The sequence below is a fragment of the Alexandromys fortis genome, unplaced genomic scaffold (genome assembly GCF_014885135.2).
Source record: "Alexandromys fortis isolate MF-2015 unplaced genomic scaffold, M_Fortis_MF-2015_v1.1 scaffold_30, whole genome shotgun sequence".
NCBI classification, from domain to species: Eukaryota; Metazoa; Chordata; class Mammalia; order Rodentia; family Cricetidae; genus Alexandromys; species Alexandromys fortis.
The window spans coordinates 7,011,737-7,024,390 of NW_026067922.1; the positions used below are offsets into that span (position 1 = coordinate 7,011,737).

The window sequence follows — 12,654 nt, forward strand, 5'->3', positions numbered from 1 at the left end:
GAACCCATACAAGTATCTTCTCACTGGGCAAACATGCTTTCCCAGAAATACAGCCCACAGGAAGAACAGGACATGTTTCAGAACACAGAGTGATAGGTCCTTATTTTTAATGGTTGCCCCGGTCCTTGAATGACAAAGAGAAGTTGTGCCATATCTGCAAACCCTCACATCTGGGCTCCTGATGCTGCCCCTCCCCTGTTTCTGGAAGGTGACCTTCTTTCTTCTCTTCCACATTTCAGATGAGGAACCCAGCGATTCAGAATGACTTTAGTTACTACAGGAGAACAATAAGTCGCAACCGCATCAACAACATGCATGTGAGTCCCTGCGCCGTGTCTCTGGCTGGGGCCACCATCTCCCCATGGCTGCTTTGACTTGTGTGTCTGGCCAGGCCCAAAGAGATGGCCGAGTCCTTGCCTATAACTTGGTTGTGGAGATAAGAATGCTCTCTTTATAACTGTTGCTGCTCTTGCTTCCATCAGCTAGACATTGAGAATGAAGTGAATAATGAGATGGCCAACCGAATGTCCCTCTTCTATGCTGAAGCCACACCGATGCTGAAGACTCTCAGCAACGCCACAATGCACTTTGTCTCAGAAGTAAGTGCAGCCAGGGAGCCGCACAGAGTGATCTTTCTTTACCATGCATGCACACTGTTAGGATGACCAACGTGTGTTTGTGTCTCTCCACTCAGAATAAAACCCTGCCAATAGAGAACACCACCGACTGCCTCAGTACCATGACAAGCGTCTGCAAGGTTATGCTGGAGACACCGTAAGTGAAACCAGAGGTGTGGGCATGGCTACGTTTCCACCAGGCTGGGGCCTGGTCAGATGTGTTGATAGCGGCATGTCCTCTTTCAGGTGCCAGATTAAAGTTTCCCTTGTGGAGTGTTTACTTCGGTTTCAATGGGAGCTTAGGGTGATCTGTGTCAACGTCAGATCCATCAGATCCGTTTCCCAACTGAAGTAGCTGACTCGCCCATGGGTTGATTGGCCTCGCAAAGGTTTAGCAGCTTGTCACGTGCTCTAAGAAAGTGGTTCTCAGCCGGGCAGTGGTGGCACATGCCTTTAATCCCAGCACTCCGGAGGCAGAGGCAGGCGGATCTCTGTGAGTTCGAGGCCAGCCTGGTCTACAAGAGCTAGTTTCAGGACAGGAACGAAAAAGCTACGGAGAAATCCTGTCTCGAAAAATAAAAAAATAAAATAAAATAAAAAGTGGTTCTCAACTTTCTAGTGTGGGTGACCCTTTTTGATACATTTCCTCTTGTTGTGGTGACACCCCCAACCAGAAAAGGATTCTCATTGCTACTCCATAACTGTAATTTTGCTATAGTTATGAATTGTGATGTAAATATCTGATATGCAAGCTATCTGTGAAGGGGTTGTAGGACCCCTAGAGGAATGGCAACCCACAGGTTGAGAATCACTTCTATAAGCCATGCAGTGAAATGGGGAGATGGGCTAGATGTGTGAGTGTTATTATCGATACACTATAGAGATGTAGAACCAAGAGTAGCAATGGTGAGACCGCTGCAAAAGTAATTCCCCCACCCCTCTCTTCACCCTCTGTTTCTTTGTTCCTAAACTGCTTGCCAGACACTCAACGTGAAGGATGGTTAGGGTCATAAAGGATGAAGGACGCAGTTACAGGGGAAGGTTGGGGATGCACTTAGTCTGCACTGCTCACTGTGATTACAAATGAACTCTGGCCCCTCTGAACCTTCCTTGTATTCTGTGTCTAATCAAGTTCCCGTAATACCATCTGCTCCATAGGGTACCGGAGCCCAGAAGTATCACAGGCACCTTATTATAGCAGCTGACTGTCTTCAAATATAAAACAATCTTTTATTATTTTATATGTTTGCATGTGTGTATGTGCGTGGTGTTTGTGTGTGTTTGTATTCACGTGCATGTGAGGATGCACATGTGCTTGCTGATGCATATACGTGTGTGTGTGCATGCACACATGTGTGCCTCTGTGTATGTATGTGTGTGTGTGTGTGTGTGTGTGTGTGTGTGTGTGTGTGTGTGTGTGTGTAAGCCAGAGATTGACTTTGGGTGTCTTCCTTAACTGCTCTCTGACATGTATATTGAGGCAGGGTTCTGTCATGTGAACCCAAATTTTGCTGATAGGACTAAGTTGGGTAGTCAGCTTGCTGCAGGCATGCCCTGTCTCTGCCTCCCAAGAGCCGGGATTGCAGGTGGGAAACTGTGTTAGGGTTACTATTGGTGTAGAAACACCATGACCAAAACTAAGTTGGAGAGGAAAGGGTTTACTGGGCTTATACTTCCACACTGTAGTCCTTCACTGAAGGAAATCAGGACAAGGACTTAACGAGGGCAAGATCCTAGAGGCAGGAGCTGATGCAAAGGCCATGGAGGGGTGCTGCTTACTGGCTTGCTCCTCATGGCTTGTTCAGTCTGCTTTCTTATAAAACCCAGGATGGCATCACCCACAATGGGCTGGGTCCCTCCACCATCAATTGCTAATGAAAACGCCCTTCGGGCTTGCCTGTAGCCAGATCTTATGAAGGCATCTTTTCAATTGAGGTTTTATCTTCTCCAGCGATTCTAACTTCTGTCAAGTTGACCTGAGACTAGCCCCACAACCACCTGGCATACATATGGGCACTGGGGAGCCAACTCAGTTCCTCTCCCTTAAGCAGCAAGTGCTTTACCCAGGGAGCCATCTCTCCTGCCCCATAAAAGGATATTAATTTTAAATCTTTCCTTCATACCAAAGTTAAGATTTATTTCAAGACAGAAATAGTAATTGTCTGCATTGTGGGGCCAACTCATAATGAAATTGATGCTAAAAAAGTCTCTAGCTTTGGCCTAAATTATTGCAATCATCAGGGCCCCTGTCAAAGTAAGTGAGCAGAATTTAACCTCCACAAATAACTCCTAGATACATAATTTCTTTGAGATATCTGCCAATCCACACTCTTCCACAGCCCATGTCTTAACAAAGGAACTGACTCCAGCTGGAGACATGAGCGCTGCTGTGTAGAAATGAGCCTGATTCCTTTTCCCTGTAATGAAGCCATTATTCTCTATAATCTTGGACAGCCAGAGGGGCCGGCTATAAAATATTCAAGATTGATGGGCAGGGGTTGATGTACATGGTGAGCTAGCTGCTAAAGGGAAGCAGAAAGGGGAATTTACCGCCCTCTAATTTACCAGAGTTTGCTCTGAATTGCTAGTTGGATAGAGTCAAGGAAAATTGTCGTCTTGGGTCTTTTAAAGAGCATATTAACCTGGTCGCTGCAGGTCCTGGGTGAGTTCTGTTGGGGGTGGGCGGGTAGAGGAATGGCCAGTTGTGGGTCTCAGAATGCACGTGTTTGAACCAGGGAGTAATGCCACATCCATGTCTTCTCTTTCAGGGAGTACAGGAGCAGGTTTACAAGAGAGGAGACACTCATGTTCTGCATGAGGGTGATGGTGGGGGTCATCATCCTCTATGATCACGTGCACCCCGTGGGAGCTTTCTGCAAGACATCCAAAATTGATGTAAGAATTCTCATGTAATGTGTTTTTATCACAAAAGCCCGTGAATGCCATTTGGAGAATCTTACTTCTCTTCCTGTGGCCTCACTGAGCAAGACCTTTCCAAGATTTTTATCTTGGAGATGCATGGCAAATTTCTCCCTAACAAGTAGTCCACTCTTTCTGACATGGTTAGGAGGAGACGTCCTGCCTCCCACATGTAGCTGGAGTGCTGGGATGCTCATACCCTAGGCCTTAATGAAGCAGAACAGAGATGCTCCGCCCCCACCTTCACTCCACCCTCTGTACCATCTGTGTGTTATGATATGAATAGAGTTGGGAACTTCTGGATGGCAAGGCACAATGGTCAAAGACCAGATGACCTTCCAAGCTCTTCTCTTATCAACCTTGCCTGCTGCCCCACCAACCATCCTGTCTGTTCTTATTGTAGAATCCAAGAGTCTCTCCATCACCTCCTCCTCTGATGGTGGATCTCGTCCAGGCACTCTTTAGATGTAGCTCATCCAGGGTCCCATTTCCTTTGCCCCACATAAGTGAAGCCTTCCTTCTCCATTGGTCCTCAGATGGTTTACCAAACTGCTTTTGCTAACATTCCCACAGACTCTAGCTTTTCGAATGTATAGGGACAATGATCAAGGCACCTAATGTCCTGGGATATTATGCCCGACACCCACTAGATGCCCTGCACAAAGTGTCTATTCAGTGTCTGAGTGAGTGTAAGAAAAAAGGAAAACATGGGTGCATACGCAGAGACCTTTGGAAGCACATGCTCTCCAGTTGCTTCCCTGCGGTTTGCAGAATAAACCACGCTCCCTTTTGCCAGTTTTACAGGTAACTCTGTACTAATTACTTTTTCTATGTCCGTGATTCAAAACCCTGAAAGAAACAATTTAAGGCAGAGTTTACTTTGGTTGACAGTCTCAGGGCATAGCCCATCATGGTGGGAAGTCATGGCAACAGAACATGAGACAGCCTGGTACAATGCATTCAGATTTAAGAAGCAGAGTGAAATGAAAATGCCTCCTTGTGTTTTAATGGATGGCTGAGCCTAACAAATTAGAATTCTGCTGTTTGCACTATTTTAAAATATGTTTCATTTACATAAGAATATATTATGAAAATCTTGCAATAAACATATGTATTGTGCTCATTGTGGGGGCTTAAAGATTTGGCACTATAGACTGAATACAAATAACTGTGAAAAACTCTATTGCTATGAATTGAGTTTAGTGCCTGGTATTCCTATGGCATTTTGGTTGACTGTAGCCATTTGTTAACTTACCACAGAGTCAACAACTAAAATTATGGTGGGTGAAATGAGCCCTTTGTACCCTTCATCTTTTCTTTGTGGTTTTTTGCATGTGTGTGTTTACATGTGTTTGTGGGTTGGTATACCCATGCACACACCTACAGAGGCCAGAAAAGGATATCGGGATTCCTGGGCTATTACCTGGCACATTATTCCTTGGAGACAGGGCCTCTCGCTGAACGTACAGCTAGATTTAGCTAGGCTGGCCAGCCTGTCAGTTCCCGGATCCATCTATCTCCACCCAAATGTTCTGGGATTATGGGCACATGTAACCAGAAATGACATTTGTACATGGATGTTGGGGATTTGAATTCAAGTCTTCATGTTTGTACAAGTTTTCTTTATGCACTGAGGCATCTACCTAGCCCTTGCCACCCTATTTTATAAAATGCTTGGCTTTCTAAGCCATTTTCGGAATCTGTTAAGTTCCCAAACAGGGAATATGTTGATTTTCTCGGGCATTTTTCAAGTCTGTTTGTTAATGGAGATTAAGACAGGCCAGTTCGTGGCGAACTGTGCATGTGCCTCTAAGAACGATTTCGGCCTGATGAGCACTAGACCTCTCTGAAGAGGGTCCATTCCACCACTCTGCAGCTAAACCAGCAGCTCTAGGCACTGGGTTGATAAGTCCTTAGGATGTGAGGACCAACTGTGAGGAAACGTGTTTATTTGTGAGACCCTGGAGGAGGTACCAGGTATACACACAAAGGGTGGGGGGTCTGGTTTGCAGAGGAGACCTGTAAGGAGCGCTAGGGAACAGTTGAGGGAGAGACTGTTCTGTTTAGAGGCAAAGGAGGTGGGATTTGAGGTAGTCAGTCAAGGATATTTTTCAGATGGATAGAGGCAAGGAAGGGCCAGAGCAAAATCACCAAGACTCAGGGAACGGGAGTTGTTTAGAGGCCAGAGGACAGTCTTGGTGGCAGGAAAGATGTGAGGGGATGAACTGGTGTTCTCAAGTGATTTCCACATCCTCTTAGGAGCTGGCCCCATAAAGAATCACACCTTAACATCTGTCCCCAGCCATAACTTCAGACAACATTTGTTATGGATACACGAAGCATGGCCAGTCACCAACCAAAGGGTTTCCTTCCCCTATGGATTCTAGTTTGGATATTGACCTATCCTCTCATCCAGTATCTAAGCTAGAAGAAATCAGAGCTGTCATCCTTCAGATACTAAGCATTGTCTGTGAGCCCCTCTTCCTTACCCTCTTAAGTTGCCAGTGATTGAGCATCCATCCCCCCTCTGGGTTTCAGCTCACTGCTGCCCCACCCCTCATATCCCAGGGGATTTTCACATCCTCCTCTTTCTGTCTTTGCCTCCTTCTGCTTCTTTTCTACGCTCACTATATTTATACAATGCTTAACGCCATCCAAGGGTTATTTTCTTCGAGGAAAAGCCTCCAAGTTCTGACTGGGTTGTTAAATCCACCCTAGCTCTGGCCCTGAATGCATTTCTGACAGTTTCTTGTTATTCACACCCACGGTTTTCATCGTGCTGAAAGAGAACTGGAGACTCCTCGAGAGTACCCACTGCACACCCACCTCGGTCAGCATCTGTGCTCTCACTGCCCCGTGTGATGTTCTCACATGAACACTTACCGCACCATGATACTGAGCGACCTGTCTCTCTCTTCTCACTGGACTCCCACCTCTGATGGGAGAGAGACAAGATTCTCCACGTTTAAGGGCCTGATACCATCACAAACCCAGAGTGGCACATAACTGGCATCAATGGAGCCCCTCTCCAAACCTGTATCTTTTTTTCTTTTTTCTTTCTTTCTTTTTTTTTTTTTTTTTTTTTGGATTTTCAAGACAGGGTTTCTTTGTAGCTTTTGGTTCCTGTCCTGGAACTAGCTCTTGTAGACCAGGCTGGCCTCAAACTCACAGAGATCCGCCTGCTTCTGCCTCCCGAGTGCTGGGATTAAAGACCAGCACCGCCCGGCCCAAACCTGTATCTTTTATAGACGTGTATTTGACCGTGACTTCATTCTTGTGTGATCTCCAAATGCTTCTCAGTCTACCTACAGCAATTGGCAGAGTCTATAAAGCTATTATTATAAAACTTTTGCATATTTGAAATATGACCACAAGCATTGTTGAGAAGTTGCCACTCTGCAGGTAGCCGCTGGTATAATCAAACTCCTCAGATACCCACACACTGCATGAATGTCTAAGATTGAAAGAAGTGATTGACTTTTTATAGAAAGATCTTTGCTTTTTCCAAAGGATAAGTAAAACGGTATGCATAAAATAACATGATGTAAATTTTAATTTTAATTTTCATAACAGAATTAGATTACTTTAATTCCAAGGCCTCAGAAAACCGAGGAACTTGTGTAAGTCCACACGACTACAAAGCAGCATGGGTAAAAACTAGAAATCTGACCTCTACAAGGTTCCCATTCTTTGCAATTGCCCTTTGCCAGTCTTCTCAGAGGTGGCTAAGACCCAGACCTGTTCTTCTAGGAGTTACTGGTCTAATGAGGGAGACAAATTATTGACTTGATGAGGGGCTAGTCTATCCAGAGTTACCTAATAAATACAAAGTCATATTGGGGTCACAAAGAAGTGGTAGTGACTATCTATGGTACAGATAATGGAATGAAAACAGCCTTTCTGGGCCACAGCGATATCTCTGTCTGCATAGTGTTTACTTTGAAAGCACTAAGAATAAATTCATGTCCAGGAGTCTTTTTTTTTTTTTAAAGAAAGCCATATATGGTTGATGTGCTTACATTCCCAGTCATGGGGGAGTGGAGATGGGCAGATCTCTGGGGCATTCTTGTCAGTTAGCCTAGCCTACTTAACAAGCTCCAGGCAAAAGAGACCCTGTCTAAACATTAGGTGGATAGTACCTTAGGAATGACAGCTGAACTTGTCCTCTGGCCTCCATATGCATGCAACACACATATACCAACATGTGTTCACACACACACACACACATTTCCTGCAAGCCAGTGAACTTGCAAAATATTATGGGTGTATCAATCAGCAGCTGACAGAGAAGAAGCATTCTTAGCAGACAAAACATTCAATTATTGAGTGTGTAAAACACTTAATGAATCTCAACCAAGAGCCAAGGAGAGTGATTTCTGTTCCTGCTCTGGGCTCCAGAGTACAAAGCAAGACGTTTATTCCCAAAGTCAAACGGACAGTTGTGGACTAGAACGAAAACCAGTAGAGATTGCAATCATTTCGTTGTACGGAACTCTGGAGAAGCCCAGAGGCACAATGCACCATCCTGAGAGGATAGAGAAGCTTACTTGTGATTTCCATGTTCTGTGGCTCCATAGAGTTGTTAGTATGGACAGATATCACTCTGTGCAGGCTTACTAGCGTACTAACGGAATGCTGTGCATTCTTCTTCCAGATGAAAGGCTGCATAAAAGTGCTGAAGGAGCAGGCCCCGGACAGTGTGGAAGGGCTGCTGAATGCTCTCAGGTGAGCCAGTCTCTGGGGCAGGCAGTACAGCTTCCCTTTCAGACCGATGCAAATGTAAATGCTGTTGGGGGCCAGAAGCCTGGACACCAGTCTTAGCCCTTGACTGGTTGTCATGTGGTTCACCTTCCTAACAGTGCTGGGAGGGCAGCACAGGTTTTATCATTCACTTCTTAAGATGGGGGAATTTGAGGTAAGTTAAGTTTTGGGGTTTTGAAACAAGGTTTATCTGTACCGTCCTAGCTGTGCTGGAACGTACTTTGTAGTCCTGGCTGGCCTTGAACTCAGCGATCCACCTGTCTCTGCCTACTGAATGCCAGGATTAAAGGCATGCAGCATACCTGTACCTGGCTTGGTATGCTCAAATAATGTTTCCATTCCACACAGTAAAGGGCCAAGTTAGGACCTATACCTGGGTCTTGGTGGTCCCACGAGTCTCACACCTATCTGACTCTTGACCATGATGCTGTATGTATAGTGGGGAATCCTTGTCGCTTCTTATGTCCATCTTAACCAAGGGCTCCTGACCCTGGTTGCATCAGAAGAAGATGAAGGGAGTTTCCAGGAACTGAGGTTGCAAGCCAAGTAAATTAGTCGTTGGCCTTGAAACTCAAGCATTCCTCTTGTCTTAGCTTGTTGTTTGTTTCTGTTTGCTTGGCTTGACCTCCCCAAGTGGCTTCTACCTGCAGCTGCCAGAACTGAGGATCTGTTATTCACTGCTGGGTGCCTGAATATTTAGCCAGCTATCTTTCCACTCCTTAGGCACCTCTCTTTCCCCAAGGATGCATTTGTTTAGTCCACTTCAAGAAAGAGGTTCTTATTTTTAGCTGTGCTGCATCCAAAGAAACTTGCTGAACGGCACAAACCATCCCCATGCAGAATTTTAATCTGGAAGACTCATGGACCTTGCTGTCTTAGCCTTTCATTTCCTCAGTCCCGTGCAATGCAATCCATGCAGTCAGCATGGGTAAGTCTGAGAGAAATGGGGCAGCACTTAGTTCTGCATGCAATGCTCTACATCCAGTCATATGTTCAATGCAACTATTGCAATCCATCGACCCCAACCTGATCTTTTATCCTCCTTCACTGGATAAAGCCAGCAATCTTAGGACACTAAAGTTACTGGTTTCCTGGCTTGCCAACTCATCATCTTTAGAGGATGTTTGCTCAAAAGTGACACCCCTATATCCAAGGACTCCGGGATGTTTGATTGAAAGTGAGACCCCAGCCTTCTAACACCCCTATATCCAAAGAGTCTGGAATGTAACATTGAGTTGGAAGTGTCACCCCAGCCCCTGCCTTGGGGCACCAATAAAGTGCCAATGGGGCAAAACGCTCCATCTCAAGCCCCCTTCCCTGGGATATTTGGTTCAAAGCCTCACCCCAGCCCCTACCCCCGGGAGTTGCCTTGGGCTGGACTCCAGCTCCCAGAAAGTCCACCAAATGCTGACCCCTCCCCAGGGAGGGTCAGGACCACTCCCACAGGCTATTTACGCTCCTGCAATGAGAAAAAGGAACACGTGTTGTCTCCAGGGTTTGTGCGGGCTCCTCTCCCCTCCTCTTCCCCGCCATGCTGCCAGGGCCACCCAGCATTTATTAAACGTGGGCATTTTTGATTTGGTCTAATTGAAGTTATTTTGAGTCAGCAGAGAGGCTCTCCTTAAGATTTTTCCTAACATCATTCTCATAAGAGCCTCCCAAATCCGAGGTTTACTCCAAGCAAGACTGTAAGCAAACCATGCTGGTTTTCTGTATTCATTAAGAAGACTTTAACTTCTGAGTCTCTGGAATTTGGCAGTTTCATTATAGCTAACCAAAACATGTTGGAGATCAGGACATGGTATGAAGCCACGAGTCCCACCCCAGTGTGGGAATTTGTGTTTCCCGGAGACACACGCTGAAGTGGGAAGATTATAGGCTTTCAAGGCAGCCAGACTTAGGGTTAGCTTCAATGGACAAGATGTTGAAGTAAGTGCAGTGAGATTTGTCTCCTTGAAGATGAGATCAGTTGTGTCTACTCTTTGTGATTATTTGATGAGGTTAAAAAAAGACTGTGGATGTAATAAAGGAAGCTTATCAGACCACGTGTGCTGGTACACAAAAGGCATTGGCTGAATGGATTCCCACAACAAAAGACTTAGTTTGATACTTGCCACACAAGAAAAAGCAAATATCACAGCTACCTGCCTGACAAGAGTGGCGTTGTGGGATGAGTATATAATCTCAGCAGTAGGGAGGTTGAGAAAGGAGGATTGCCATGAGTTTGAGGCCAACCTGGATTACAGAGTGAGTGCAATGTCTACCTGGAATACTGAGCAAAACCCAGTCAATGTCAAATCAAAAATAAACTTCTAGGGCTGGAGAGATGGCTCAGCGGTTAAGAGCACTGGCTGCTCTTCCAGATGGACTTGAGTTCAATTCCCAGCATTCACATGGCAGTTCACAACTATCTGTAACTCCAGTTCCAGAGGATCTGATGCTGATGCACATAAAAGAAAAGCTAAATAAATTATTTTTTAAAAAAAACTTGCAGAGAATATATGGAACGAACATCAAAATGTGGCTTTTTGTCTAAAGAAGTGACCCACGGTTCTTACTTGCAAATTTCTGTTGGGTGAGTCCTGACATCCAACTCTCTCTCCCCAGGTTCACTACAAAGCACTTGAATGACGAATCGACTTCCAAACAGATTCGGGCGATGCTTCAGTAGAGCCCTGCTTACAGAGGAGGATCTGTGTGCTGACCTCAGAAGATGTATATGTTTACATAATTTAATACAGATTGATGTTAATACTTGTGTATTTACATAACCACTTCCTTCTTGTCTCTGAAATATATGGACCTTAATTTGTATCCTGACTGACTCAACCCAGCAGAGCATAAATTGACTCGAGAGCCTTACCTTTGATGTTCGAAATGAAAATCCTGTCTCCAAGGGCCGAATTTGGAAACTTCAGTCTTGGCTGCTGGAGTCTTGCAGTGACACCTATAACAAGCAGAAATTCTTAATAGTTTGTGGTATTGTTTTAATTCTAGTTGTGTTATCTCTCTGGGAGTATAGTTTATAGAAACACAAAGTACTTGATTTCCTGTGTTGGCTCAGATACAAGAAGCACACACAACTGTTGCCCTGACAGAGAAAGAGAGCAAGAGAGAAGAATGCAAGATAAGAAAAATGCATGTGGAGGGTGGGGCACAACTGTTGTGAGTTCAGCACGCCCCCCTCTTCCTTCAGCCTGCAAACCTCACGTGCAGCTTTTCTGTATGCACGTGTGTTATTAACCCAAACATTCTCCTGTCTCAATCCACGTTCCTTCCATTCCTTTTTAGTTGTTGTCAGAGGAAAATTGCCTGTGTTTTAATCCACTAATGAGGAGGCAATGGGTCGAGAGAGGGGTTCTTACAGGAGGACTGAGGGAAGTAACTATCTGAAGAGCATTTGAGAGAGGGAGCTGGCGTAAGGATAATCATATCTCTGTCAACCTTCTCCCTGCGGGGACAGAGAGATGGAACTCTGCTTGTAAATAAGGCCACTCATTCCCCAGGAGCCCGCTGAGTTCTACGTACACCACCCCTCGTGATAAGGAGACCCCACTTCTCTGTGAAAATGGACTGTTCATGTCAGAACTGAGAACTAAGGCACTTTGTTATTTCCCAGAGAAGGAGGGATTTAGAAAGAAGATATCTATGTTTCCTGATTGCCTGGTGTCAGCCTCCGCCACTCTGTGTACTTTGACAGATTCACTTTCAGTGCGCTCACCTTCCTCATGTATAAAATAGACAGTCTTGGGGGCCCGTAGAGACGGCTCAGTGGTTAAGAGTACTTGTTGCTGTTGCAGAGGATCTGGATTTGATTCCCAGCACCCACATGGTGGCTCATAGCTATCCATTATTCCAGTTCCAGGGCATTCAGTACCCTCTTCCAATCTCCATAAGTACCATGCATACACATAGTGTGCTCCTATACATGCAGGAAAAAAAATTATACATATAAAATAAATGAACTTTTAAAAAATCTAAAAGAGTTTCTAAGAGTTCTAAAAGGCTAGTGGGAGCCATGCTACCAACCTTCCTTCATGCATAAATTCCAAGGAATATTCTTATAATTATCAATCTCGCCAGTGTGGCAGTCATTCTGCTATAGGTCACAGCTGAGTTAGGGTCGAATCTGGGAAACATACTGTGACATCTAATGGAAAGATGTGGGCACACAAGATGACCCTTACTTTGGACACGATCCCCAAATGTTTCCTACCTGACTCTCTACTCTTCCCTCTTTCCCATGTGGCCTATGGAGATGTACTGTGGAGTGTATGGAGCCTTCTAGAGAAATCTTGAGGCTAACCTGTGATATTGATTGCATGTCTCTCCTGGAAGGAGAGAGTTTTCCAGACAG

General features: G+C 45.1%; 1 protein-coding gene across 1 annotated transcript in view; it reads left to right on the forward strand.

Moving 5' to 3' along the window:
• Cyria (CYFIP related Rac1 interactor A) overlaps positions 1-11,111 on the forward strand; it is a 111,777-nt gene extending 100,666 nt beyond the window's left edge. Inside the window, exons 7-12 of the mRNA XM_050141974.1 lie at positions 240-317; positions 483-599; positions 695-774; positions 3,386-3,512; positions 8,191-8,261; positions 10,905-11,111. Coding sequence (XP_049997931.1) covers positions 240-317; positions 483-599; positions 695-774; positions 3,386-3,512; positions 8,191-8,261; positions 10,905-10,968 — 537 coding nt within the window. The 3' untranslated portion in view covers positions 10,969-11,111. The remainder of the gene's footprint in view (positions 1-239; positions 318-482; positions 600-694; positions 775-3,385; positions 3,513-8,190; positions 8,262-10,904) is intronic.
• The last annotated feature ends 1,543 nt before the right edge of the window (positions 11,112-12,654 follow it).